The 26508-nt window shown below is 40.8% G+C and overlaps 1 protein-coding gene across 3 annotated transcripts; it reads left to right on the top strand.

The window, feature by feature from the left end:
• The first annotated feature begins 383 nt into the window (after nt 1-383).
• micu1 (mitochondrial calcium uptake 1) lies at nt 384-26053 on the top strand. Of its 3 annotated transcripts, XM_029520592.1 has the most exons (15): nt 384-526; nt 2820-2989; nt 3952-4141; nt 6075-6237; nt 8843-8886; nt 11818-11829; nt 17887-17892; nt 18632-18746; nt 20297-20379; nt 20816-21016; nt 22251-22388; nt 23261-23369; nt 24997-25086; nt 25219-25398; nt 25510-26053. In XM_029520592.1, exons 2-14 carry the CDS (start codon nt 2826-2828, stop codon nt 25377-25379), a joined length of 1476 nt encoding a protein of 491 aa, XP_029376452.1. In that variant the 5' UTR covers nt 384-526; nt 2820-2825; the 3' UTR covers nt 25380-25398; nt 25510-26053. The 3 variants fall into 3 exon arrangements, with proteins under 3 accessions (XP_029376452.1, XP_029376453.1, XP_029376454.1); XM_029520593.1 differs by lacking the exon at nt 11818-11829; XM_029520594.1 differs by lacking the exons at nt 11818-11829; nt 17887-17892.
• The last annotated feature ends 455 nt before the right edge of the window (nt 26054-26508 follow it).

Here is a 26508-nt window from a genome sequence, read left to right as displayed (position 1 = left end):
AGATTCTAAGTGACATAGGAATCACTTCATCTCTTCTCAATCTAACTTCAATTTGCAGCAGTAACATAAGAGTGAAACCGATTTAATCGAAACTTTCTTTAGCTTTCTGAAGCGTGAAAAGTTATTATTTTAATTTTAGCGTTTGGTTAATTGAAATTTAAGATCTATTATTTGCAAGAAACTGTGACCGAAGTGGAGCACGATATGTTTCTAATCATCTTCTGATTTTACTGATTAGCTATCTGTTTTTTTTTATTATATATATATATATATATATATATATATATATACATTTTTATTTCCTCCACATGAACGATCATCCCGGGCCGGGGAGAAGGGAGGGGAGGGATCCCGGCTGAGCTGCGTGGGGCGGGGTGCTGAGATGTTGCGCCACCCCGCTGCTGGAGAACACGGAACTGCTGCGATCCATCTCTGCGGACACAAGACGGACTCCTGAAACGCCGAAGACATTATCACATTTTTTTTGGAGGGGGGGGAACCGATTATCGTTTGAGTTGTAGCCGATGTGAGTATACACGTCTCTTCTTTGCTAACACTTCGATTGGCGTTACAACGAAGCTAACTGCTAACAGCCGCTAACAGCAGACGTTTGCCCCAACGTCTACTGTTAGCTTGCGGGCTAGCTAGCGTTAGCTGTCCTGCGAAACAGTTTCCTGGCTGCTGGACACAATGGCATCTTTTCCCCGTTGAAAATTTAAGCTGTAGAAACTTTGGCGTTAAAAAGAAAACGTGCCGGTTGTTCCTGGAGAGCAGACAGCTAACAGCCAACGTTATATCACCGCAAACGACGAGCTCAACTTGGAGCTAAAAACAAAACAAGACGCGTTTTCTTGCGCATCACGATGAAAGTTTGACTTCTAACTTTTCTGATTTGACATTTCAAACTTATCGATGATATGGGCTGTATTACATTTACGATTTGTGAACGTTTTCCGCCAGCTTTTGGTGATAACGTGTTACTGTCAGACAGACACTATATTAATAATCACATCAGCGTGAAGAAGCAGGTTTTATCTCCATCTGAAAACATCTCTGGTTCCCTTAAATATTAAAGACAGCTGAGTGGATTAAAATCAGTGATCTCTCTCTGACAGGTTGGCTTTTGGACTAACTTTTCAAACTTTTCCAAAGTAAACTTCTCAGTTTATTGGGAAATCTTTCTCTGGACCAAAGTTTAAGGTCAAAATGTTATGGACTTTAAGCAATAATCACATTTGTCAGCATTGATCAAATCATCAGCAGTACATAATCTTTCTATGCACTTGATATTCCAGTCAAGCAGTGAGAAGTGGCAAACTGTAACGTGAGTCACCACGCTGTCAAAATAGTCCAATATTATCATTTTTTACTATTTACGATTTACTATAAAAAAAAAAACACAAAACACCAGCTAATATTTTTTTCTATAATTAAAGTTGTAAGTTGTGAGTAAGTTGCATGCCTCCTAGAAATTGCAGTAAGTTTCTAAATGGGTGACTTTTGTTTTTCATAAGAAACTAAGCGTAGGAGGTAAACATGAAAACTTTCCTTCATCTGTGCTACTGGTTTTCCTGACGATCCTCTTTCTCTGTTTGTATTTACTGCTTGAAGGCAGAACACAGATGTGAACACCAGGGATATGCAAAGTTTAGCATCTTGGAGTTTTTAGTTTTTGGTTATTTGTGAAGAATGCATCACCGGTCTCAAATGAGGTCATAAAATATCATTGTAAGGGCTCCAGGCTATTGATTTGACCCACCCATTATACTTCTGCCACCTGGATGGTATAATTGTGAGTACCATCTAATCTTCACACAAACCACAATAAGGTGGTGGCAATGTTAATGAGTAAGAATGATTGTGATTCACCGTTCACTCATGTTTTCACCATTCATAATTCTTATTTAGTTTTGTACAAATTTAGGCCATTGGTCTTGTTGTTTGGTACTTAATTGGAATGCCATCTATATCAGCAGGTGCCACCAAGGTTTTACTGTTGCATTACACACATTTTTGGTGGTTTTTAGTCGTTGGTCACAGTGTTTTAAAATCAAACCATCTCTACTTCCATAAAAGATGTGAAATGGTGTGCTGACATACTTGCTATTCCCCTCAGTCTTTTCAGTCAGTTGTCATGGGCGGCTGAACAGCCTAATTAGCATATGCCATGTCTTTCTCTTTTCTTCCTGCTGAATCAGTTTGACAAAAGGTGTCTGAATTGTTAATAAGGTATTGACAGGTGGCAGCTATGGGTCTCTGTGCAAAGAACTCCTCAGTTCTGTAGTTTAAAAAGTGCACACACAGGAGCTACCGATACACACGAGTAGCCCTTCGCCTAATTGTTAATCTTCCTTTCATGACTGATTGAAAATGAAGTTCTGCAGCTTAGCTGCGCTTATGGCAATTAGTTTTATCCTTTCTTTTGTGTTGTTTATTAACTGTGGTGTGTGTGAGGATTTCAGGACATGTATGCATGTTGCCATTGAAGGAACAGTTTTGCCTGTAGTTCAATGTGATGACAGATCCCGAGAGTGGCCTGTTGTTGTTCTAAGCTTTGCCTCTTTAGATAAGTGTTAATTAGTTTTTGGTCAAATTCTCCAAATCCTTACCTAACACTTCAGCAGCTTAAGACTGGATAAGGAAAGCGTCTAACACCGTGCCTATTTCTGTGTCATGCTGAGATGACATACGTTATGTTTTATAGTTTGAAGCAGTTTCTCCTCTCATTTGTCAGTGTTTGCACCAAAACAAAATTGGACAGCATTGCTCGTCTCAAAGGGTGGCTTTGCAGTTTCATCACACATTTATTCTTTTCACAGTGCAGGATGTTCCGCTTGCGGGTGCTGTCCGCAGTTTCGGTCGGGCTCGTGCAGTTGTCTCGGCGCTACCATGGCGGGGCAGTGCACGTGTCTGGCCGCAGGAGGCTCATGCTGGCAGCCCTAGCTGGGGTAACTGGTGTTTCTGCAAGTGCTGGATTACTCTGGACAAGGTATGCTGCTTTATGAGTTACTTGCTTCTTTATTTATTCAGCTTGAAGCAAGATTGTCTCTCACCAATAATTTAAACATTGCTATATGTAAGGATGGTTGTGAGGTGCCCCATGTCTACAAAAAATGTACTTTCATCATAATTTCAAAAAATATTTTCAGTACAAAAGAGCAAAAGGGAAATTCCAAAAAAAAAAAAAAAAAACTGTATTGTAATTGAAATATCTCTATATTTCACTCCATTGGCATTGATGAATCATTAATTAGTGATGAATAAAAGGACACACCTGGATGCTCCCCCTAGAGTATGCCTGGGGTGAACTATTCAACAGCAAGCTGAGTATTGAGCATGGGCCAAATTCAATTTCACAGCATAGCACAAATGTAAGGAAAATCACCACATGATGCTGCTTACCTGCATTTCTTATGACAGTCCAAGCTCCCACCATAAGGGATGTCACAAGGTTTTCACGACTATTCATTACTAAGAAGACCTGTGTTTAGTTAAGGCAAAGGAGGAGAGAGTGTTGATGTGAGAGCTCTTTTGAGATACAATGACGGTGCTGCAGTAGCCAGAGTGATGGATGGTGCCTCAGGGCTTTTCAGACTGATGGGACAAGACTGTTCCAGGCCTTTACCCCAGGCTTCATTCTCTCTATGTCTCATTAAACTGAATTATTCAGCTTGCTCCAGCCAGACCCAGGTATTTATTATTGGTATTCCAATTTATTCGGAAAAATGGTGAAGTGGGATTTGGCTCTGCATTGAAGAGACAAGGAAAAACAGCGCAGTACAAGATTTCTCTCATCCCCCAACCTCTCTCAGTTTCAACATTTTACTTACAACACTCAGTTCTACTTGTGCAACAGTACAACAACAAGGGATATTGCTTTATTTTGACCTTCTGACAGTTAATATCTGGTATAATTGTTTTCTGATCTCTTTCTTTATTGAAAAAAAAAAGAGCAAATGCAGATGCAGGGCCTTCCGTTCGACACTCTGAGCAGCCAGCAGGACAGGAAGCGGATTTCGTGAGAGAGTCTGAGACCGAGTCAGAGAAATCAGTGGAATCCACCAGTGGAGATAAAGAAGGGGGTGAAGAAGGGGGAGAGGGGAAGAAAAAAAAGCCTCGCTCTGGATTCCGAGACCGCAAGGTAATCAATAAACAATAAATATTCAGCCATTCAAACAGTCCCCTCTTTAATTCACTTGGTAAATGGTGTTTGAACGCCCTCCAAATCAATGCCCAATATGCAAGTACATTTTGATGGAATATTTTAAGGAGACACACAAGTTTAACTGGTGTGCATTTCTGCTGTCATAAACAACAAAAATCTGCCACTTGGAATATGTTATTGCTGTTAAAAATGCAGCAGATGACAAAAGATAAGCAGAAAAAGAACAGGGAAATAGTTTTTGACCAATAAATGCCTGCACTTCACATAATAAGATGCAATGGTGAAATGGACTTACGGGTGGATGAGGAAATTGTATAATCAATCTTGCCTCTGCAACAGCAGCTATAGTCTATTAAAAACATAGATATCTAGGGAGAAAACGGCTTTAGCAAACTAGAGCAATAAAGGATTGTGGTGGCAGAAAAGTTTTTTTTTTTTTTTTGTGCCAGCCCACTGACTATTTAAGAGTTCAGGTTTGATAAAGTTCAAAGTTTGATATAAATTGCTCATGCTGTGCTTCAGGCTGAGATTCTGTCAGTGGTCAAATGTTGATTGAGGTGGGGTTGGGAAGACCTTAAACATGAATTATCAACATGTCAAATGTAATATGTATTTTGTTATTTAGAGTTATTTTGTTCTCCCATGTGCTTTTCTTTTTTTGTTTCTTGATGTTTTTAAAGGTGACAGGGATTGTGTATATAAACTCTTAACGCAAAACTGTGTAACCAGGGAAACTTTAGCTCCAGTATATGAAGTATAAAAACTCAGCATTTTCCCCCTCGTGCTTTAAAGCTGATTCACAACTCTTGCTTCAGATGGTACACAGCAATCTTTGAGAATCTGATGTAAAAAGGAATAACTAGCGTGACTTCAATTTCAACTCATCCGGTTGTGTACATGCTATTTTTGTAATGGAAAGAGAGAAGATAAAAAGGCTGAAAGCTCAAAAGAACAAATCCTACTTTCAGTCATACTGAGTTCAGTAGCCTGTACATCTGAGGAGATGAGAGCAAGCTGGAGATGACAGCGTGTCACAGGCTTTCCATCAGTCATACTCTCTGGCACTTCAACAGAACTGTCCTCTTCATAACACTGACTGTTGCTTTTTCTTGGGGCAACATGCTCCTGGTGATTTCCTTAAAGGCCAGTAAGGTCCAATGCGAAACAGGAAGCATCACAGAAACACTTAATCATAGCTACACTCTGAAGAAGAGAATCTAGCCTGATCAAATTCTATGAATCTCTGTTATCCACTTAGAGCACATAACTGCATCAAAAAGTTGGATGATGTAAATTGTGTTTTGCCTTTTCTACAGGGAATTTGTGTAGTGTACAACATCATTCAGTGTCACATAAAATAAGTGCCTATGCAGTGAACACTGTGACTGTTCTCAGCTACCAAACAGATGTTACTTTGTCAGTTTCCCAATTATGCTGCAAGTGTTTGAAACCTTCTCCTCAAGAGCGGATGGCAGTGTTAAAATAAACATTGACATTGCTAATGTGTGTGACAGAGCAGAATAAATTAGTTTTGTATATTTTGCAAAAGTTTGGCCTTCAGTATGTCGCTGATGCCACTCTGTCCTTTTGCAGAGCTGTCACAGCTCTCTAGACCTGCAGTCTCTCTTTCTGTTAATGCATCAGTCAGACTAATGCAGCGTCTTTTATTCCCAGTTTTTATTATGACGTGGCTGAGTCAGGAAGTTAATATACTTTCCCATCCTGCTACCTGTTATTTTTCTGGTTATCCTTTAGCCTCCAAGCAATCTTAATTCTGCCTCAAATTATTTGCTGCCCAAAGAATTTAAATATCTCCTAGCTCTGAAATTGAACTTCTTTATTGTTGAGGTATTTATGCCTAATGACCATAATTTAATATAATTAATTCTACTTCCTGTATGGTTGATAGGTGATGGAGTATGAGAACCGGATAAGGGCCTACTCGACTCCAGACAAGATTTTCCGCTACTTTGCCACACTGAAGGTCATTGGTGAACATGGAGACGCTGAGGTTTATATGACGCCTCAGGACTTCATCCGCTCCATCACACCTAATGAGAAGCAGCCTGAGAGTAAGTCACATTTCATACATTTCATTTGATTTCATTCATGTAGTCTTCTTCAGTAACTTCTTAACGACTGTGACACCACTATCACTCTTTTTTCCCCCCCAAAAAAAAATAATAATAATAATAAATAAATAAATAAATAAATATATATATATATATATATATATATATATATATATATGTGTATATATAATGGTATATAGTGGTATGCATTATCCATGGTGAGCTCTTTCCAGTAGACGGTGCAAAATTATACCTACCTCCCTTCACTGGTGGAGCTTTACCAGCCCACCTTTACACTGAGTAACTAAAGCTTACTAGCTTGTGGCAGTTCATGGTATGATGATCCCAGTGACTGTGTTCACACATGTAAAGGGAGGCGCAAGGAGGGAGGGGATTGTAAAGGCTGTCTGAACATGCTGGGTGGAGGGAATTACGACACAGCAGTTGGTGTTTCAATTAACAGGTCCAGACCAGAGCGTATCTCTGCATCACATGGAGCCAGTAAGGGATATTTGATCTTTAGCCAGGGGAGGGTCGGGACAGGAGGGCACTTAACTTGGCATTGATGCAATGTCACTCTTGTCTCTATCTGTTACTGTCTCATTTTACCATCCCTATATTTGGTTAAATATTTGACATTTTATTGCGTGACTGTATATAAGCCTCCATCACAGAAGAAGGTGAATTCTTTGTGTGTAATAACTACATCCTGAGCATTCATCCCCAGCTCAGGGGATACATTTATTTAGCACTTAATAAGGACACAACTGGATCTGCCATGTCTGGGCTGCCTTTTTTGCTCACCTCAGCCATTCTCTGTTAACCACGTTTAAGACTTAACCCCCGTGGGTCTTCCATTCTTAGACCCAGTAGCTCTCATCCCAACCTCAAGAGTCTGTGGCACTTCTTTATTTTGTCTTTTGCCCTTCCAAAATGGAATTAATGTAACAATGAACTAGGCCCTGTTGAATAAGAGAAGGTTCCGCAGAGCAAGTAAAAAAGGCAAAACTAAAGTTTATTGTATAGGCAGTTATTAACCTCTGTTTTAAACCTCTCAACCCAAGTGAGGCCAACAAGCTCCCTGTTCTATTTAAATCGTAATGGTGTCAGTTGCATTTGTTGTTTTAGTGCTCAACAGAATTTTTTGGCACAAGGATGACTCAAAAGGCATGCATAGGCAATGAGTGACTTAAAACATAGTTTGAGTCTTGTTTTAGTTTGAACAGGGAGTTAGAGATATGTACAATAGGTCACGAGGAGGATATCAAATCATCAGATTCAAATGCCCAGCCCCACTTGTTTCTTATTAACTTCTTAAGGTAAAATATCCATTTTATGACAAGGATGTTGTGCTTTATAAAACACATCGTAAAACAGTGAGGGCTACTGGGAATAGAGCACCTCTTCCTTTAAAATCTGGGTGAAAGAGAGCTGCCTTTTTCAGGTCCATTTAAAATAGCTTTTGAAATGGGACAGATCTTACTTGCACAATGTGTGGTCTAGAAATGTGTACAAGTTTAGCAGTCAAGCTGTTGAATTAAAGATAATCATTTAAGTTCAAGAGTTATTTACCTACAAGAAGAAAATTAAATGTTTTTTTGCAGTGGTCTTGGGTGTTAACTGGGTTTTCTGTAATGTTGATGAAGCCCACTTCAAGGAAAATGATGATAGGCTCTTTATTAGCATTAGCATTAGTGTAAAGGGATTATAGTCTAATCATCACCCTCAAAGTTAATCTGGTTTGAGTCTGTTGTATCAGGTCAGTGTAGTCTCTGCGTGATATAAAGAGCCGGTATCATTCTTGGATTTTCTTTTTACTGAAGTACTAAATCCTTCAGTATTTAACAGATGACAGCCTCTGCATTCTCATAAGAGGTCAGAAAATCACCTCAGCAAGGTTTGTTAGGATGAATTAGTTTTGAGTTAGGGTTGTATTTTTGATGAAGAATTCATAACTCATGTTTGATGTATATTTGATTCAATTTAGTGAAAAAGTCTGGAAAGTAACATTTCATATCTTCCTTGCAGGGAGTAGAATGGTGTTTTGCTAGAAAATGAATCAGTGACTTTTGAATAGAATGCAAACCCACAATAAGATTATTAAAAAAAACAGCAGCAATGCATTTTCCCATTTTCAGTTATATATATGCATTTTTGACATGATTATTCATTATCTATGCATTGTGATTTTTGATACATAATTTTCAAATAGTTATTTGAAGGAACTATGTATTAAAAACAAAAACTAAATGCAATTGCTCTTGCTGTTTTTTTGGGTGTTGAACTAGGTCTAGAAAATAAACCCCATATTGAGAACGGAGATGATTAAAAGAGCCAAAGCTCAATGCTGACGATTGTTTATTTTCAAAGAACTTGAAAAATGTAAATAAGTTGTTAATGACTGTTATTGATGTCAAGCACATGTCATTGAATGAAAGAGGTTCAGTAATGAGACCAACTTCATGCATTTCCTCTGATTCATGTTTGGCATATATCTTGATGCCCCTGCTGTGTAACTGCTCTGCTGCTCATCTAATTTGTTTCATATTTATTTATCATATTTGTCTCCTAATCAGAATTTCTGTTTATGTCTGTCTTTTTTCAGATCTAGGCCTTGATCAGTTCATTGTCAAGCGTTATGATGGCAAGGTAAGAAGTAGGCGTCTTGGTGACAGCTAGCGTAAAAATTCAGAATTGGCAATCATGGAGGTCAGCAGGAGGGAGTTTTTATAATTACACCAAGAATATTACATATCCCACGAAAGCCTTGTTTTAATAACATGTAACAGCTCACGTCTCTCCACAGGAGTTTATTCTTCAGAATGGCCAATGTTAATGACAGCTTGAAGAATCACTTCCTCAAATATACAAAAATCACATTCACGCTTATCCTAATTATCAATGGTGCAGTTTGGCCATGTAGATAATTTCAGTTTTATTAGCTCAGGTTTTAAAGTTTCTGGCTCTGAAACGTCTGCCACCACCACAATGTAACTGAGTTGACTTTAACAATTTAGATGTAAAATTGTAAGTTAAAAACCATGTCTTTCCAGAATGAATCTACAAGCTACTTTCCAGACCGAATTGTATTTTTTGGTGAAGTTTTATCAGAAACATGTTGGTTCTTATTTTCATTACAGAAATATCAAGCAAATGACACCTGTACTTGCTTAATAGGCTTCATAAGCCCAGAGTACATTTTATTTTTTATCTGCTTGTGTTTTGGTTTTAAAGATACCTGCAAGTAGAAAAAATTATGAGTGGGTTGATGAAAAGTAAAATCTTAATTCTGAGCGATAGTGAAGAAAATGTTAATGAAATAAAGTGACAACGGAAGTAATTTATTATTTCAAAAAGGGAAAAATCCAGAACCAGCATAAAATGACTACAATCATTCATCTTTCGGCTGAAATGACATTGAAAAGTGGATAAATAGAACAGAAGCAATGTATAAATTGAGGTGATAACTCAGTGTCATAGAAATGAATGAATACTCATCAGAGACAGCAGGACTGTTACATCATTGCAAAAGATGACATGTAGAAAGAGATAATGGGAAAAACAGAAAACACCGTAACATCTGGTCATGCCAGCACATCTTCTCAATGGGCAATTAATGTGAATTGAGATAAGAGAAAATGATCAGAATATAATAGTTGGTTGGGCCTGTAAAGTAGTTTTAAAATGTATTCAGGAAAATTGTTCAATATGCAGAGATCCTCTTCCTACCTACCCTCATTTTCAAAGCATTCAATTTGTTTAAACTAGTTCATGAAGGCTGAATCTTTAACAGAACAACTCATCAGAGATTAATTACGAGAGACTAAGTAGGCCCGCCCAGTACAGAGTGACCTATTTAAAAACAACAGCGGGTGAACCTTGGACAGAGCACCCACCCACACCTTCCCCTCCATGGCCACAGCCGTACTTCAAAATGGACAAGGCTCTGTGCTAACATTTCTCTGCTTACAGTCAGGAAAATAGAACACATCAATATAAATCTCCAACATCAGTATTTTTATATTTCTGCTTTCCTTGATATTGATTTGTGACCATTGCTGCCCTCTCACTTATCTCAGGGAGCATATCTTTCACCCACTAGCCAATGGTACTCATTCATTTTATAGTTGTCATTATTATGATTTGATACCATTGTTATGGTTTTTATAGCAATGATAAGTCTGTACCTCATCTCAGGTTTTACGCAGATTAACCACACCAAATCCGTGAGGTACATTTGTTTGCTACAATTTTCCTCTGTTCCCTCCAACCCTGCTCATTGTGCAGTTGAGTTTTACAGAGCCTTACATTTCGTGATGGATTTTTCTAACTTTTGGCTCACCATTGTAACTAAAAAGCTTGTACAGTGAGGGGGCAAAAAAAGTTTTGTTCTGCAGCAGCCTCCAACAGAAATGGAGCACTGTACATTAATGGGCCTTGTCTGCCTATGTAAATATCATTGCTATCTGCAGGCCTTGTATTTGCCTGGCAAATCTCTGGACACGTAGTTTTCTCTGACAGTCTGTATTTAGCTTTGGTTGTCCCCTGAGATTTTGCAGCCATTGCCAGAGCAGGCTGACAGCACCCCTTTCCTCTCAAAGGCTCTGTCCAAGTGCCCCTCAAACCCATAGACACGTGACTACTCATTGGCGTCATGGCCAGCTCTGGCTAGGAGGCAGGGGAATAAAAATTTTCAGTTTTCATCTAAGAAACCATGCCATCTAGTTCACATCAAACAAAAAAAAGTGAATTAAACCAAGGTGAAATGTCCAGTGGTGCAAAATCTGGTGTCGATGGAGGGCGTGGTGCAGTGTTACAGCTGGGAGTTGTGTGGTAAACTATGATTGAGGCAAAGGTCGATGGCAGACACCAGGACAGTGTTTTGTCAAGGTAACGTGAGAGCACTCTTAAAAGACCTCTGTGTGTGCAGCGCTACAGTTGACAGTTGAATATAATTTAAGAGTGTACTTGTTATAAACCTCCCACTGCACCTCCACCCCTCCCCCAACCCCACCCCAGCCCTCTCTCTGTGCACACTCATTTCTTTCAGGTTCAGTCCCTATGTAGACAAACATAACATGCCTTATGTGGATGTGTAAACGCTGTCATTCATATTGACTAACGCTGTTTATTTTATTTTTATTTTCCTGTCTATGGTAACACAGTTATTTTAGAAGCCTTTAAATTGGATTGCTTGGTTTGCTCTATGAATTGTTTCACTGCCTCTTTTCTCTGCTATTAATTCATGCCATCCCTGTAATTCCCCCTTCTACCCCCATTATGTGGACATGCTTTCAGCTGCTGTAATCTTAATTTTAAGTGACCTGACAATGCCATTGTTAACTGTTGATTGTTTTTTCATGCTTTTGTCACTCATTCTCTCTTATTCACATAACAAGTAATACCGCCATTTTTTCTCTCTTCCCTTCCTCATCATTAACTATCATCCTCAACTCCCCGTCTCCTGAAATCCCCCCTGTTCTCCCCTGTTTCTACTGATTCCCCTTCATCCAACCACAACCTTCCTGATCCAACTATTGTGTTCCCCCCCACCCCCTTTCCCTCCCTCCCTCTCTGCAGGACTTCTGGCAGGTATGGGGTGTGTGCCGAGCAGCATGTGTGCACCTGAATGAAAAACTGCACTTTGTAGTCACTACCTACTCCCTCCCTCTTCTTTGTACCTTTGCCTCTTCTTCTTCTTCTGTCTCTGTGATTTTTTTTTTCCTTCCTTCCTTTCTTTCTACTAGTCACTCTCTCACTTCTCTGTAGTAACATGGAGTACATAGCGAATCACTGTTTTAAGTCCAGGGGAACAGCAAAGTTTTTTTTCTGTATTTACCCCGTTCCAAGCTACTGGAAAATATATAAGAAATATCTTCAGTTCCGATAACAGCCACCCTGAATAGAGCAGCAAAAATTAAAAAAATGTGTATAATTCCTTGCAAGACATTAGTTGAATGGAATCGAAATGTGGAATTCACATCTAGCTTTTCTCTTACAGGATATAGATGCTGTAGGTGCTGAACACAGCCAGAAGTCAAACTGTATGAGGATGGAAATAGAATAAAGCACTGCCACATTATTTTCCTATATAATAGGCAGATTATATCATGGCCATTTAAAGTTTCTGATTGGCTGATCAACCAACCATTGGTAAGAGCCATTAGCCGTTTACATACAAACTTATAAGATAAGAATGCAGCTCCTCTTTTTGCCTCGGGTAAGTGGCCATGCTATAAGTAGAATATATAATCTGAGCTAACATAATATAGAAAATAACAAATTTGGTGGAGGAAACAAAAGTCTGACATTTGACACAGTGTACTCTGCCTTATCTGTTAATTTCTTCAAGCAGAACCCTTCATTCACTTATATCACTTACCTAAATGTGTATGACTTTGTTCATTTTAGCATTTGCTTGGTCTTCGTTTCCAGCAATGCTCCAAAATGTTTCTCCAGAGTGCATCTGAGAAGCCTTTTGTGATTAAAATGTTGTGATTTACACATTTAAGTTGGTGAGGGTGGATAAATCGGCCTTGGCCAGTAAGCTTTATCTGCTGAATGATTTGGCCTTAAACAGGTCTAAATGCCTCTGTCAATCAAGATAGCGTGAGGCGCAGTAAAGGACAGGTTACGACAGGCTCATTGTATAATGGCAGGGAGTGTCAGAGGCTGAAGTTAATACGCACCCCATTGTACGTGAACTGCTTTTCAAATATGCAAAGGCAAACTGTGTATTGTTATTGGGCAGGGGCGTGGAGATTGTCGTCTTTCTGTAGCTTGTTGGAGGCAAAGTGCCTGTTGTGCTTTCCCTACTGAATGAACGACTCCGTACTTACCCTTAGTGGTATTAAACACCACTGCACTGCTACATAATTTACATAGCAGTTAATTCACATATGTTTCTACTCCAATTCTTAACAGATTGTGAAGTTTTGCAAAGCTCAGATGCAAAGAGGAGCTAAAATAAGTAATGAATAAGGAACTTGTAATGTCAATGCCAAATCATCGTAGTGCTGTTCCCCTGCACTCCCTACGTCTTGCTATATACACGCACCTTTCTGCTCATCCTTTCATATTTTCTAAGAAATATCACCTCAAGCTTTCCACTTGCTTTGGCACTTTAGCCTTTTTCCCAGCATGCACCGCTCTATTGCCTGTCTCACAGAGAAAGTAGTTGCTGGTGGCGCCTCCTCTCTGCGCATGGTGGCATCACAGGGTGGTTTTGGACCCAGGAAATGGCTCTGTTAGCTAACATCGAGGCTGTATTGATGTGCTTGATAGCCTTCCCAAATCCTTCCTCTGGATTGTCCGGATGTCACTGCTGCATGATTTCTGTAGAGCATGGTTTAGAGTCAGTGAAGACAGCACTTGATCTGTCGATGTAAAATATATCCGAAGTGTTCATATGTGCTGTGGCCCTCGCTGTACATAAAGCCACAACGCCTGTCACAGGACCTACATCGACTGAGAGCAGACACCTGTCACTCAGAGGGGCACGGTGGGGGCTGCTCCAATGGAAACGAACCTATTATCACACCGACTGTTATCATGCTCACTCTCTCTGATTTTTCCAGGAAGCTCCCAGGGGCCACTGTAAAGACTGTCACTCTGTCTTTTCACACTATCTTCAAGTCTCAACTGCTTTCTTTGCCTTCTATGTCTATTTTGGTGTCTATGAATAAGAACTCGCATTTGAGCACATAGATACACATGCTTACTAAATCTTTTTCTAACCCTTTTCCCACTAGTCTAAAAGAGGTTGAGCTGTCTGCACACCTGGTCAACTAATTTAGTCTCCCCTGTCCTCTCATGAGGAAGCTGAAATTTGACTGACATCAGTTTACTGAGTGTTCCACTTCAGGATCCATTATTCTGAATTTGCTCCCAGAAAAACATTAGGAGCTATTAACAGTACACCTGCTCTGCAGTACCTTTGGGATGAGCAGTGGAGAGCTAAAACACACAATAATACACTAGTGTTTTGGTCCCAGCGTATCATCAAATTCAAGGAAAATTAGTCACTCTTGAGCACTTGGATAGTTAAGGGTGGTTTTAAGGCATGTACGTGGAAGGCTGTAATCATCTAGAGTGTGATTTTCTTTTGGGCTTGGCAAGTGTGCCCTAACTGTGTGAATCGCAGAACAGGGCCAGTCTGCTGAGACGCTGTCAGACTCTCAGCCTCCATTTAGAAAGGTCACACTCAGATTGGTGTCGACTTTACCCTCAAGCAGGTCAATTTGAATTCCCTGTCCCCTGAAACTTGACAGTTACCCCCAGAGCGACCACACAAACGCTGCAAAAAGGCACTAATTCATTTTTAATGTATTTGTCTGACCCTCTCCATAAACATTGTACACACAAGATTTTTTTCTTTAATCAGTATATCCCCAGTGGTGCAATGATCCAGTACACAGACTCGCCTGTACAAGAAATGAGAGGTTGCTCAGGAACAGGCATCACTCAGTCACACTCACACTCACCACACACGGATGTTAAAGGGAGCTGTTTTCCTTTTTTGTGACCTGAGTTTTCCATCTTTACTGGCAGGTCTCTTCCTAGATATATAAATTCATCCTTTTTTTTGGGGTGCTCAGAGGAGACTGCGAAGACAACAAGCCCATTTGACTGTATGTCAGAGAAGTCATTGTTTCTGTAGTGTGAAAGCTATTTTAAAACTGTGTGGCTTACGTCTCATTCTTTCATCATCCTCTTACTTCTTTTCCTCTCTCTTGTTATTGGGGTATCTGCAGCTGCAGTGTTGGACAGGGTCACAGATTTAATCAATAACAAAGCACTGCAGCCAGGACAGCAGAATTAGAGGAGGCCAAGTCTAAGCTGCCATCGCCTCTCCAGCAAAGTGTCATGCCACACAGAGCGCTTATGGAACAGTGTAACTAACACAATCCAAGCTAGCAGAGAATGGGTGGTTGGAGTATCCTGATGTTTGCATTAGAAGACAGCAGACTATTGTCTAAAGAATACTTCAGCTCAGTAACAGCCGCCTAAATGCCAATTTCCCTTTTTATTTTTTATGACTTGGTGATGTGGGGTGACAGGACATGGACCTTCTCATCAGCACAACTGTAATATAGTTGAACCTATCAGAACATGGTGGGTCTATATCTTTGTTGGCCCATTAACCCCTTATGCAGAAATAAATCAAGGGTTTAAAGAATATACTTTCCAGCAAGCAAGAATATACTTTCCAGATTTAGCAGTGAAATGTATTTGAGTGTGACTGTTTCTGGTTGTGTGCCTAGAAAGTGTTTCCTAGCCTCTTGTGTGTAATGAGCAGAATGAGATTTCAACCCTCTTGCGTGAGTGCCTCCGGCGGTGCTTTACTTGTCTCGTTTGATAGGGTCTTAAAGATTGGGCCTGATGAAAATTTGGCCTGCTGTGAAGCATGTTGTATGGTGTACAGTGGAGAGATTATCCCTGACCAACCTCTAACCCCATCTGTGTGTGTGTATAGATGACAGCAGTACAGTTGACTGCCCTGCCGACAGCACCGGCAGCCAGCAGCTCTTGTCAGCGCTGTGTTTCTGCATCAGCTCACAGGCTGGTCGGCTTGTTCACCATGTCAGCTGGACAAACCTCGCGGACTTGGTTGCTAGCACATTTATGATCACATGAACGGTTTCATCGCAAAAGTTTCAAAAGTACTGACGCTGATATTCATGCAGACACTTGAGAGGGTTGTCACTGATTAGCAGACACTCTGGCAGACAAGGTGTTAGCCGCTAATTAACTTGAGTGCTGCAGCAATTAGGTTTATAGTCACACGGACATCAGCAAAAAAAGAGAACGATCTACAATCTGTGTCAAAAGCCAACTCCAACGTATCTGGAAAAGCTTTAACAATAGCAGTATGGTGTCTAGTGACAGGATCTTTAGGTTGACAAATCAGAACTGGTGACAGACTAAACTGTTGAGAGTTAGGGTTAGTGTGCCAATTTTTGAGATAAACCCTTTTTTAGGTTTTTCTGATGGTATACATGTATTTCCATCTCCCCAAATGCCTTGTTGCCATAGTATCATCTACAGTGACACAAGGATGGAGGGTAAAGGGGGAAGACAGCGTCATATAGCATTGCCACAAGCTCCATGGAAAGGGTTTAAAAGAACAAGATTAAACCCAGAGCAGAGATGGACATGTACTCCCACACCTCTGTGTCTGCTTGAGAGTACACAGTGTTGCATCAGACCGTTGTTAGGAAGATGTACAGTCTGATAAGCCACTGTAGATGAGAGAGAAGGTGAGAGCTATCTTGTCAGCTCAGAAGTGAAAAATGTGGCCATAGAGATAGATCTGCAAAGAAAGAATCGTCTTGTCTTCTCTCTGGCACATCAGAGTAGTTAGTATGCAAATGCACATCCTGACATTTCTTATTTTATTGGATGAGTTTGCTATTTGGTTTCTCCAGTTGGCCAATTATATTTGGTTGGTTTTTCTTGAATTTTGGCTATTTTGAAGGGCTGTTGTCATCCCAGACATGGGACATGGGGAAGGTTATCATGCCTAATATGATCTGTACCCCTGTCCAGATCATTATAATGAGGCTGATGTATCTCTTATGTGTTTGGTCGTCTGTGTGGCAATGAATGTGTGCTCGGCCATTACAACACATGTGGACTTGAGATTTTTATTTATTTATTTATTTTATAATTTATTTTTTATTTTTGGACCAGCATCAGTACAGAGACTCACTTCAGGCATCAGAGAGCTTTCTCTGTATCTTATTGTTCCAAACTCAGGGGCCAGAGCCAACCTCTTTTACTCTCACGTTCCCATTTTTCCCGTCCTTCTCTCTCTCTGTCTAAACACTGTGTGAGTCCATTTCTAAACATGGAAACTTCTGAAAACCTTCAGCTCTTATTATACCAACAGTTCGAATATTGTTTTTTGTCACATCTGTCTCTGTCAACCAATATCACTGCTCCAAAAATGTTTTTTTTTTTCCCCTCTCGGACATCCCTTCCTCTCTCCCGTTCCCTTCTCCCCTTACGCTATAAAAGAGCAGCAAGCGTAAATGTGAAAGTTGAAACCATTAATTTAAACAAATTGGGAATTGTGATAGATTTTAGAACCTTACACCACTTGTCTATATATCATGAGGAAGGAGTCGGTCTGGGGGGAAAAAAGGGAAATGCTATTGTATGCTATTAAGGGGGATCCCACTAAATATTATTATTCAGATTTGCCTTCCCAAACTAATTTATATCCCTTTCAAGCGAATATGGAAGCTTTACTTTGTAATGTGCATGCAGCTCCAGTGACAATGCTGATGGGGAAAAAGAAGGCTACAAATATAAATGACTCCTAACCAGCTTTGTTAGTGGAGCAGCATCATCTTGTATTTAGGGAAAATGACATCCCTTCCTTGATTTATTCTTGTTCGGGCAGCCACTGTTGTTGAGACATGCCGGTTTTAATCACAGATAGCAGAGACCACAAAATATAATTTACTTAATTTGAGTGGTATCCCCCAGTGATCTTTTACTCTGTCTGTGTGCTGTGTGTGACAATATGAATGTACTGCGTGTTTTTGTCATTTGTCAAGGCCCTGCTAAAGAAAGCAGAGGCCATGCTGTTCTCTAACAGTTGTTTCTCCTCCTTCCTCCTCCTCTGAATTGGGACGCTTGCAGACGGAGGTAACTCCACGTGGGCTCAGAGTGGCCCAGCCTCCTCCTCCTCCTTAGTCATGCTCTGTCCATCTGTCCACTCTCTTTGGTGGAACATCCAACTAGTGGGACACTTGTGCTTCAAGTCTATCACTGAGTCTGTCGTGTGCATGTGATTAAGCCACACTTTCATGCAATGCTGTGAATACACACATGCTAACAGATAAACGGCTGTGTTGTCGTGTGTGTTTGTGAGAGAAAGAGAGCCAAGGTTACTTTGTTTTTAACAGTTACAAGAATCTTGCATTTTGGTTGTGTTGAAGGTATGGTTAATCACTTGTGTGTATGTTTGTGCTGCAGTCTCTTGTGATGTTTTCCCTCTCTTTGTGTCAGTCTCACACTGTGAGTAAAACCTCTGCAAACGTGTTTTGTACTTGTACTGACCACAGACTGATTGTCACCACCGCCCCCTCACCTGGCTGTATGGCTTCATATGTATGCAGCACTTGCATGAATGTTACAGTGATAAACTGTCTATATAAAGTCCAAGGCTACTTTCAATATGTGTGTCTGGAGGTACGGTGTGTGTGTTTAATTCTGTCTGAACGTCTCTAATTGAGCTGTGCTGTCAGATACACACGCACACTTGCTTGCGCACACACACACACACACACACAGAAAGCCACATCTAGGACAGCATGTGCCGAATCATGTTGAATGTTTTTAATAGAACTTTTTCCTTTTTTACTGTCCTGGCCTGAATGAGCAGAAGATCGCCCAGGAGAGGGAGAAGTTTGCAGATGAGGACAGTATATTTTACACACTGGGAGAATGTGGCCTCATCTCCTTCTCTGACTATATCTTCCTCACCACTGTGCTGTCCAGTAAGTACACTGTTGAACTGCCTTCCAACAGCTGATTTTGTGGTCCATCTTATCCTTAATGCCTTCCACACTGATCTCAAATCTAATCCTAAAACGATTTGATCAGCGTCTTCTCTCTGCTTCCTCCCTGCTTCAGTGCCAACTGAGAAATTTTTTTATATCACATCATTGGCCAGCTTTATGAAGCTGGCTGCAGATCTCAGTTCTGTCTAACTTATGAATGTGAGTCTCTTAAGCTAGCTGCATTTGGGGGTTTTGTTTTTCTCAGCGTCAGTTTATTTGAGCTGGATCCATGTGACTGCCACAGTAGGCACCTGGAATACCTTCATGCCTCTTTTCTGAATGTGTCAGAGTTCTGGATAATGAAAACAAAGTTCTGGCTCCTTCTTTACGATAACGAGCAAACTCCTTTCCACCATCTTAGCTCACCCATTTATTATAATCCGTTCATATGGAGTGTCTCTTGGGAAGCTTTCAAGGGCAAATCATTTTTAAGCAGACAGGACAGAGTGGCTTCAATCCGTTTAACACGGCCACAAAAATAGCTCAAAAGACCCTTTTATGCCGAACATATGCAGACATTAGTTTAAGCTTAATATTGCTACATATTTACGGCTTTCATTCAGTCTGAAGAGAAGATGATGCTTAAAGTATTTTTTGTTTATTTAAAAAAAAAAAAAAATTGAAAAACTATGTTTTGCTTCTGTGTTTCACAAGGGCCAGTGTAACAAATTACACACATTGTGTGCATATTTGCACAAAACAACCACCAGCTGTCCAGATTCAGGCAGTGGGGGTAAGGAACTAGATTTTAACAGTAAGTTTAAATTGGCAAAACAAAGAGAATAAATACAGAATATAATATAATAGATAATGAGGATAATATGAGAAATCCTTAACTATAATGGTTTAAATGGTTTCATGATTTCAGATTTGAGAATTAATGTTTGAGATAAAAATAAATGTTGCAGCATTTAATAAATGCTGTGTTTGATTGAATTTGCTCCATTACATTTTGGGTGTAAGCTTTTATATCTCATGTAAAATGGTTTTCTAAAAAAGACCTATCTAACCCTCTCCAGTTTTTTTTTTCCTTATTTTACCATCAGACTGTGGGTGTTCACATTTTGAACTAAGCCTTGTTATCGTGCTGTAATAAAAGCAGATTTTCACTTATGCCGGTTGTATGGTCATTAAATTGCAGTGGGTGTTGAAGCAGATGCTCAAAAAATGGAAAAACTGTAATATAAATAAAAATATAACTAGTTCAAATGTAATAATTCAAGATTGGCTCATATAGGCGATGCAGGGGGTCCTCTAGCAGCTCCCCTCTTGGCTAAGGGTATTTCTTATTCAATTTGTGGCACATCTTCAGCGCATCAAAATTGCCCCCAGTTTGCACCAGTGGGGTGGGATGAAAGCTGCAGATGCTGCGCTGATGAGAGTCTTCTGCTGGTGTCTGGGTCAATGCAGTGTTTTCATATTGTGTTGTGCTCATTTGACAGTGTGTGTGTGTGTTTGTGTTTGTGTTTGTGTCTTCTGGTGTCCAGCTCCCCAGAGGAATTTTGAAATTGCTTTTAAGATGTTTGATCTCAATGGTGATGGAGAGGTGGATCTGGAGGAGTTCGAACAGGTTAGCAGCTGACACACTCAACATCAAGGACACGCAAGGTTAAACCAGCAAGCCCACACATTTAGACGGCGCTTTAATGTTTACAGTAGCCCAAGAAAAATGTAGGTCCCTGCATTACTTTCCACCTCTGTGACATTTTCTCACCGAGAAAGAGTGAGCAGAACCAATGATATGCTGCCATCTCAGATATGTTTCTAAAGATACCCCTGGACCTGATAGGGTTTTTGATATGCGGTAGATTTTTAATGTGAGAGAGGTTTTAATATAAGAGAATAAATTAAAAGAATTAGCTCTGTATTTTAAATCATGCTAATCTTTGACGAATCTTTATTTACTATCATCATTTAAAATATGATTTCCTGACTTAATGGAGACTCTGGAGAGTCTTGCCACTGACCCTCATCCAGACTGATACGAGACCCCCCTCCATCCGCAGGTTCAGAGCATCATTCGCTCACAGACCAGCATGGGCATGCGACATCGTGACCGCTCCACCACAGGGAACACCCTGAAGACAGCTGGCTGCAGCTCAGCGCTCACCACCTACTTCTTTGGAGAAGACCTGAAGGGGAAACTCACCATCAGCAGTTTCCTAGAGTTTCAGAGGAAATTGCAGCATGATGTGCTTAAACTAGAGGTAATGAAAAATGGAAAGTGATTGCATGGCTGGGGTATTATATTGAGAATATTCATCTACCAGTTTACTGTGCTTTGGTGTGCTGTTGGGATGAATTCATTTAAATGTTATTGCTTTGTGGTAATCCTAAATTTTAGTCTCCTCTGTGCCTGTTCAGGGACTACACATGAAAATTAACAGCTTTCTAACTCAAGGGAAGTTAATCAAACTGTCCTTGCTCCCAGTGAGGAAGGAGGGACAGATGCGCATTATGCACAACATGAACAAAGATGACAAATGTGCTCAGAAAAGTTTGGTTTCCCTCTCTCACACTAACGTAATAAAAGTCCCACTCTGCCGCCTCTCTCTCAAACACCAGCAACTATCAGTGATGTTGAGCATATGGTAATTCTTTTAATTAGCGTGGGTAGTGCCTGACTCGTATACTGAACCATGATGGGTGCTGTCATTGCAAGCGCCAAGAGTAGGACTCAAGTTGGAGCATCTGCCAGAGCGAAAGCACTCTCTGTCAAGTCTTATTGATACCACCATGTTCAGAGAGTGCAGTCATGATGGCAAAAATAAGGTCATCACAGTTTTAATATTGGGTTATCTTATGCGCTTGCTGTCTTTATGGGATTTCTGAAGCTGCAGCTCAACCTGTTCTGTGTTTTACCAGCAGTAACCAATTTTTCAGCAGGTGTCAAAGTGCTTCTATCCCAAGTGGCTCAATTCCCTAGTAGAACTGAAATTGCAGCTTCAATTGAATGGTTGTATATCATGTTAAACAACAGAGAGTTCATTATAACCAAAACCTTCACCTCACAAATGGAATCTCCTCCAGGGGCCGGTGAATCGTTAGGTCATCGCTGAAATCTTCACTCCAGGTTTATTTTGGCTTGGTTATTAGCTGCCTCTTGTGCGTGGATCAAATTAATATTCTGAGAGGTCAGCACATTCAGAGAGATAGAGAGGGGCTGGAGGGAGCAGTGTGGCTGTCAAACAGCTTCAGACATAAATCAAGGGGATTGACCTGACACAGTCAAGGCCCTCTGCCGTGAAGCCATGCTCCATATTGTAAGAAAATTGCACATGTAGATTTAATGTCACCGATGCCACCTGAACACATGATTCAAGTTGAAGCCTGACGATAATATTTACTGTTCTCCATCTCACCATGCCCTCCTCCTCTCACTCCTGTGTGTCCCTCTGCATAGCACTCAGTCTTCATGACTCTCTCTTCCCCCTCCTCCAGTTTGAGAGGAACGACCCTGTGGACGGCAGAATCACCGAGAGGCAGTTTGGAGGTATGCTGCTGGCCTACAGCGGCGTCCAGTCTCGTAAACTCAAGCAGATGCAGAAGGGCTTGACAAAGATGTTTAAGGATGCACAGGTAGATATATCTCACACTGTGATAAGTGATTGGTACTCTGTGGTTATGTGGTGATGGAGTGTCTTCAACAATTGGCCTACATTGAAGGATGCATGACAGACAGTGTGTGTGCCTGAGGCAAAGCCAGATTGTGCTGGGACATTTTAAGTGTGTAAAAGAGACAGATGAGAGGTAATTCATCAGTGGGAGAGGGCACACCATTCAGGGCCCGTCTGTCTGAGAAGCCAGTGCTCAGCAGAAGACAAAAGCTAGTCCTCCATCCATCTGATATGGATTCACTGTAAGCTCTTTCTCTGTCAGTATCTTCCCTGCATCGGACTTGGCTCCGTTTACTTTGTAACGTTTTTAACTAAAAAGATTCTTACAATCCCGCCGCCCAGCAGTTCTTCCACCAAACACAGACTTATTACTTTACGCAGTAAAGCCAGACTTTTTCTCTGAGGAACGAGATGATACTCTCTTCCCATTCCTCAGTTTAACCTCTCCTTTGCCATCCTGCTGCTGTAAGTTAACCAGCAACATAAATTAGAAAAGTGATTTTTTTTTTTTTTTTTACTGCTGAAGACCAGCTGTTTGCTTCTCTTTACAAATTGGCTCATCAGCAGCGTGACAGCTGTGTGACTTTGTGTATTTATGTACATGTATATCTAAGATCGTCTGTTAAGTGGGTGTTCATCCATGTGTGTCGGCAGCTTCTGCCCACTTCTTCTAGTCATTTGTGTTACACTGTTGAACCAATCCCCCTCCCCAAAAAAATCTAATTGTGCAGCTTCTCGTAGAAACGAACACATTGGCTTAAGCAAAAGAACAGGAAGGATTTTTACGTGACCGGTCTGGTTCTGGTCTGATCTGGTTTTATCCTTCTTTCGCAGGGCATCACTTTTGAAGAGGTGGAGAATTTCTTTACTTTCCTCAAGAATGTGAACGACGTGGACACGGCCCTGAGTTTCTACCACATGGCTGGAGCCTCCATAGATAAAGGTACGCCGCCGCCTGACCTTTTTCCTTCTCTTTAAATGACTCCTCTTTAGAACTGACTGATGCCACTTCCATCGTCTGTGTTCACACTCCAGCTACCTCGATCTGCCTCCCACAGCTCCTTATGCCTGGCTTTGTTCCTGATTGTAGCTCAGCCATTAGTCATCTGTTTCTCCATCCGTCATGTTTCTTCACGTCATTTTCCTTCAGGCGTGAAGGAAATGCACATGCTTCAATTGATCGACCGTGAACGTACACATATGACAGTTGACTTCCTAATTGAGCTGCTGATGCTCATTGATAGGTTGGGACATGGCTGCATGGTTTCTCTCTACCTTCTGGACACTGGAAGGATGTCAAAATTTAAATTCTCAAGGTTAATGAATTATTGGCAACACATGTGGTTGCTTTCCTACCAATGAGTGTGATAAGAAGCAGTCATTGAGCAGCTCCAGAGAAGCAACCGTTTCCATTGCGGCCAAACAAACTTTGCTTTGTTTTATTAAGTTGGTCAGTAATTGGCCTTTTTCCATCATGTCATGAGTGTCTGAGCTTTGACGTGTGCTCCATCTAACAGCTCACACTTAGCGAAAATAAAAGTGACTCCCATCTTGTGTAGATGCATTTCTGATAAATGATCGCTATGAGCTCCAGCTATGTGACAGATACATTCAGCTCTGTGGCTTCCTCACTCTGTTTTCTGCCACTTGAACAGTTTACATGTGAAGCAGCTGCAGCTGAATGTTTTTGTTCTCTGCCACAATCAAAACTGCTCACAAAGCAGGAATACCTTGTATGGCTCCTGTAGGAAGAAATTGACTATTAATAACATCATAATTTGGGTTTAAGTTCCTGAAAAGGATTAATATATAATTTAATATCAGTTTGTCAATGTATCACATTCTGTATGCTGTCAAGAAGACCAATTACTTTATCTTTCTCACCACATTATTTTTCATCAAATTAATTTGGCTTTCAGATTCTAACAATGGGAGTTAATTTATTGTGAGAGATAGTATCTTTGATCATATGGCAGTTGTTTAGTGTTTCCTTATGTTTGCTGTCAGCACATCCATTAGTTGTGATTCTCAGATGAAGCAGCTGGGTGTTTTCGGGTGTGCAGGGTCTATCATTCGGTGCCTGTTCCAGCTAGATGTTTGCTCTGTAACAAGCCGTGTGTCAGTGTGTGTCGGGATATTTGTGCGTTTGTGGGAGCGTCCCAGTATGTGTCTGTTTACTGTCCATTTACTTCAAGCTTCTGCCCAATTTTCCAAACTCGATGGGCTCTTCTACTTCTTTTCTCTTTGTGTAATTTTTCTCTGCCATCTCCTGCTCAGAGGGGTTTTTCATCGTTTCTGTCATGTGTCTTACTGAACTGAGCCTCAGGCTTTTTCTCTGCCTGGCCCATGCCTTCACTTTTTACTCTGTAAACCTCCTACACCTCCCATCTTCTATCCATTTTTTTTCCCCGCTCTTCATTTTCAGTGTCTTTCTCTGCCGATGTTTATCAGATGGTCACCCTGGTGAATGGGAGCCCTGCCTGCTGTTGTCCACTCAATCCTTTTGCTATTCTCTTTCATAAATGCTGAATCATTCTGTCTGTCATTTCCTCTTTTCTCTTGTGTCCCAGTTACCATGAAGCAGGTGGCCCGCACGGTGGCCAAAGTGGAGCTGTCGGACCATGTGTGTGACGTCGTGTTCGCTCTGTTCGACTGTGACGGTGAGTCGCTGGCAGGTTCATCATGTCTCCCCCTGCACTTATTTATAGAAAGACATTGCTGTCAGATGTAAACTATCCTTACTTTCTCCTCTATTATTTCATCACCTCGCCCCCCCCGTCTATCATCCTTAGGGAATGGAGAGCTTAGCAATAAGGAATTCATAGCCATTATGAAGCAACGGCTGATGCGTGGGCTGGAGAAACCCAAGGACATGGGCTTCACTCGGCTGGTGCGTGCCATGTGGAAATGTGCCCAGGACACTGCCTGGGACTTCGCCATGCCGAAGACATAACGGAGACGGGAGACAGCATGTGAGTGAGACAGAAAGACAGTGTGTGAATAAAGCATCAACACATCAAAAAGTCATCAGCATTCACCTTCAATAGAATTTAAACAGACAATTAATGCAATGAACTCATTAGGACTGCACCTCTGAGGGGCATCATCGATCATCAACACGTCGCTGCAGTTCAAGCTCTCATTACAACGACTGAAGCATGCTGACACAGCGCCGAGTGTTCTGAAAGGCTTCTCTAATGTGCCTGTCTAAGTATTTGTATGTTTTAAGATGCACAATCAAACTTGTGTGCATTTATTTCTGCCATATTCTACAGAGGAATGTGCGTTAACGCTACAAACAGCAGTTTTACATCTGTATTTAACATGCTTTACTGCAAAAGTGATGGAATCAATCTTCTTTGACCTTCAACTGCATAAACGCTTTACTGCGTCTGCTCTACACCAACAGTAGACCCTTCGATATTTGTTCAGTGGGACGGACAGCATTAGAGGTCTCTAATCTTGTTAGCACCTCTTCATTCACTTCACTAGCTTCGGATGCAATGTTACTTTATTTTTGTCCTATGAACTGTTCAAAGTGTGTATTCCTCCAATTATTGTAGCTCACTTGAAATTTATATAAGATGGATGGTTATGGAAATGCTCTATTAAAGATGTTTTAATAACATGAAACCAATGAAGCTTTATTTATTTTGACGGTGACTGTTCTGCTTGAATTGCAAGTTGGATTGTTCTGCCATGTTCTCGTTTTCACAGCCTGACTCAGAGAAAAGCAGAGCGGAGGATTAACTAGAATAATCTGTGGGGCACGAAGGAAGTCATCTGTCATATGTAATGAGACATTTTTAGGCAAAAATGCCCGGCTGATTGGGCACATGGTTTTGTGTGTGTGTGTTGCCGAAGAGCTTTCAGCAGTTTTGTCTAATTGAAATGGAAAAGATGGGCAGGCCTCTGCTACCCATTTAAAGATTGTCCTGCAGCCCCTTCACACTGTGCTGCATCTGCCTGAAATGAGCTGTGTGCACTTTCACTCACATTGCAGCTGACAGAAAGAAGTAGTTCGCAGGAGTGATTGCTGGACATTGATTAGATTGAAGGGTCGCTCATCAGTATTCCTCAGA

Source organism: Echeneis naucrates, chromosome 15, assembly GCF_900963305.1.
Source record: "Echeneis naucrates chromosome 15, fEcheNa1.1, whole genome shotgun sequence".
NCBI lineage: Eukaryota > Metazoa > Chordata > Actinopteri > Carangiformes > Echeneidae > Echeneis > Echeneis naucrates.
This window is presented reverse-complemented; position numbering and strand designations above follow the sequence as displayed.

Excerpts from the sequence above, each read along its gene's own strand:
- micu1 (XM_029520592.1), top strand. The coding sequence starts at position 2,826 with ATGTTCCGCTTGCGGGTGCTGTCCGCAGTTTCGGTCGGGCTCGTGCAG. Across the intron at positions 2,990-3,951 it reads GCTGGATTACTCTGGACAAG|AGCAAATGCAGATGCAGGGC; the intron begins GTATGCTGCTTT and ends GAAAAAAAAAAG. Across the intron at positions 22,389-23,260 it reads AGATGTTTAAGGATGCACAG|GGCATCACTTTTGAAGAGGT; the intron begins GTAGATATATCT and ends CTTCTTTCGCAG.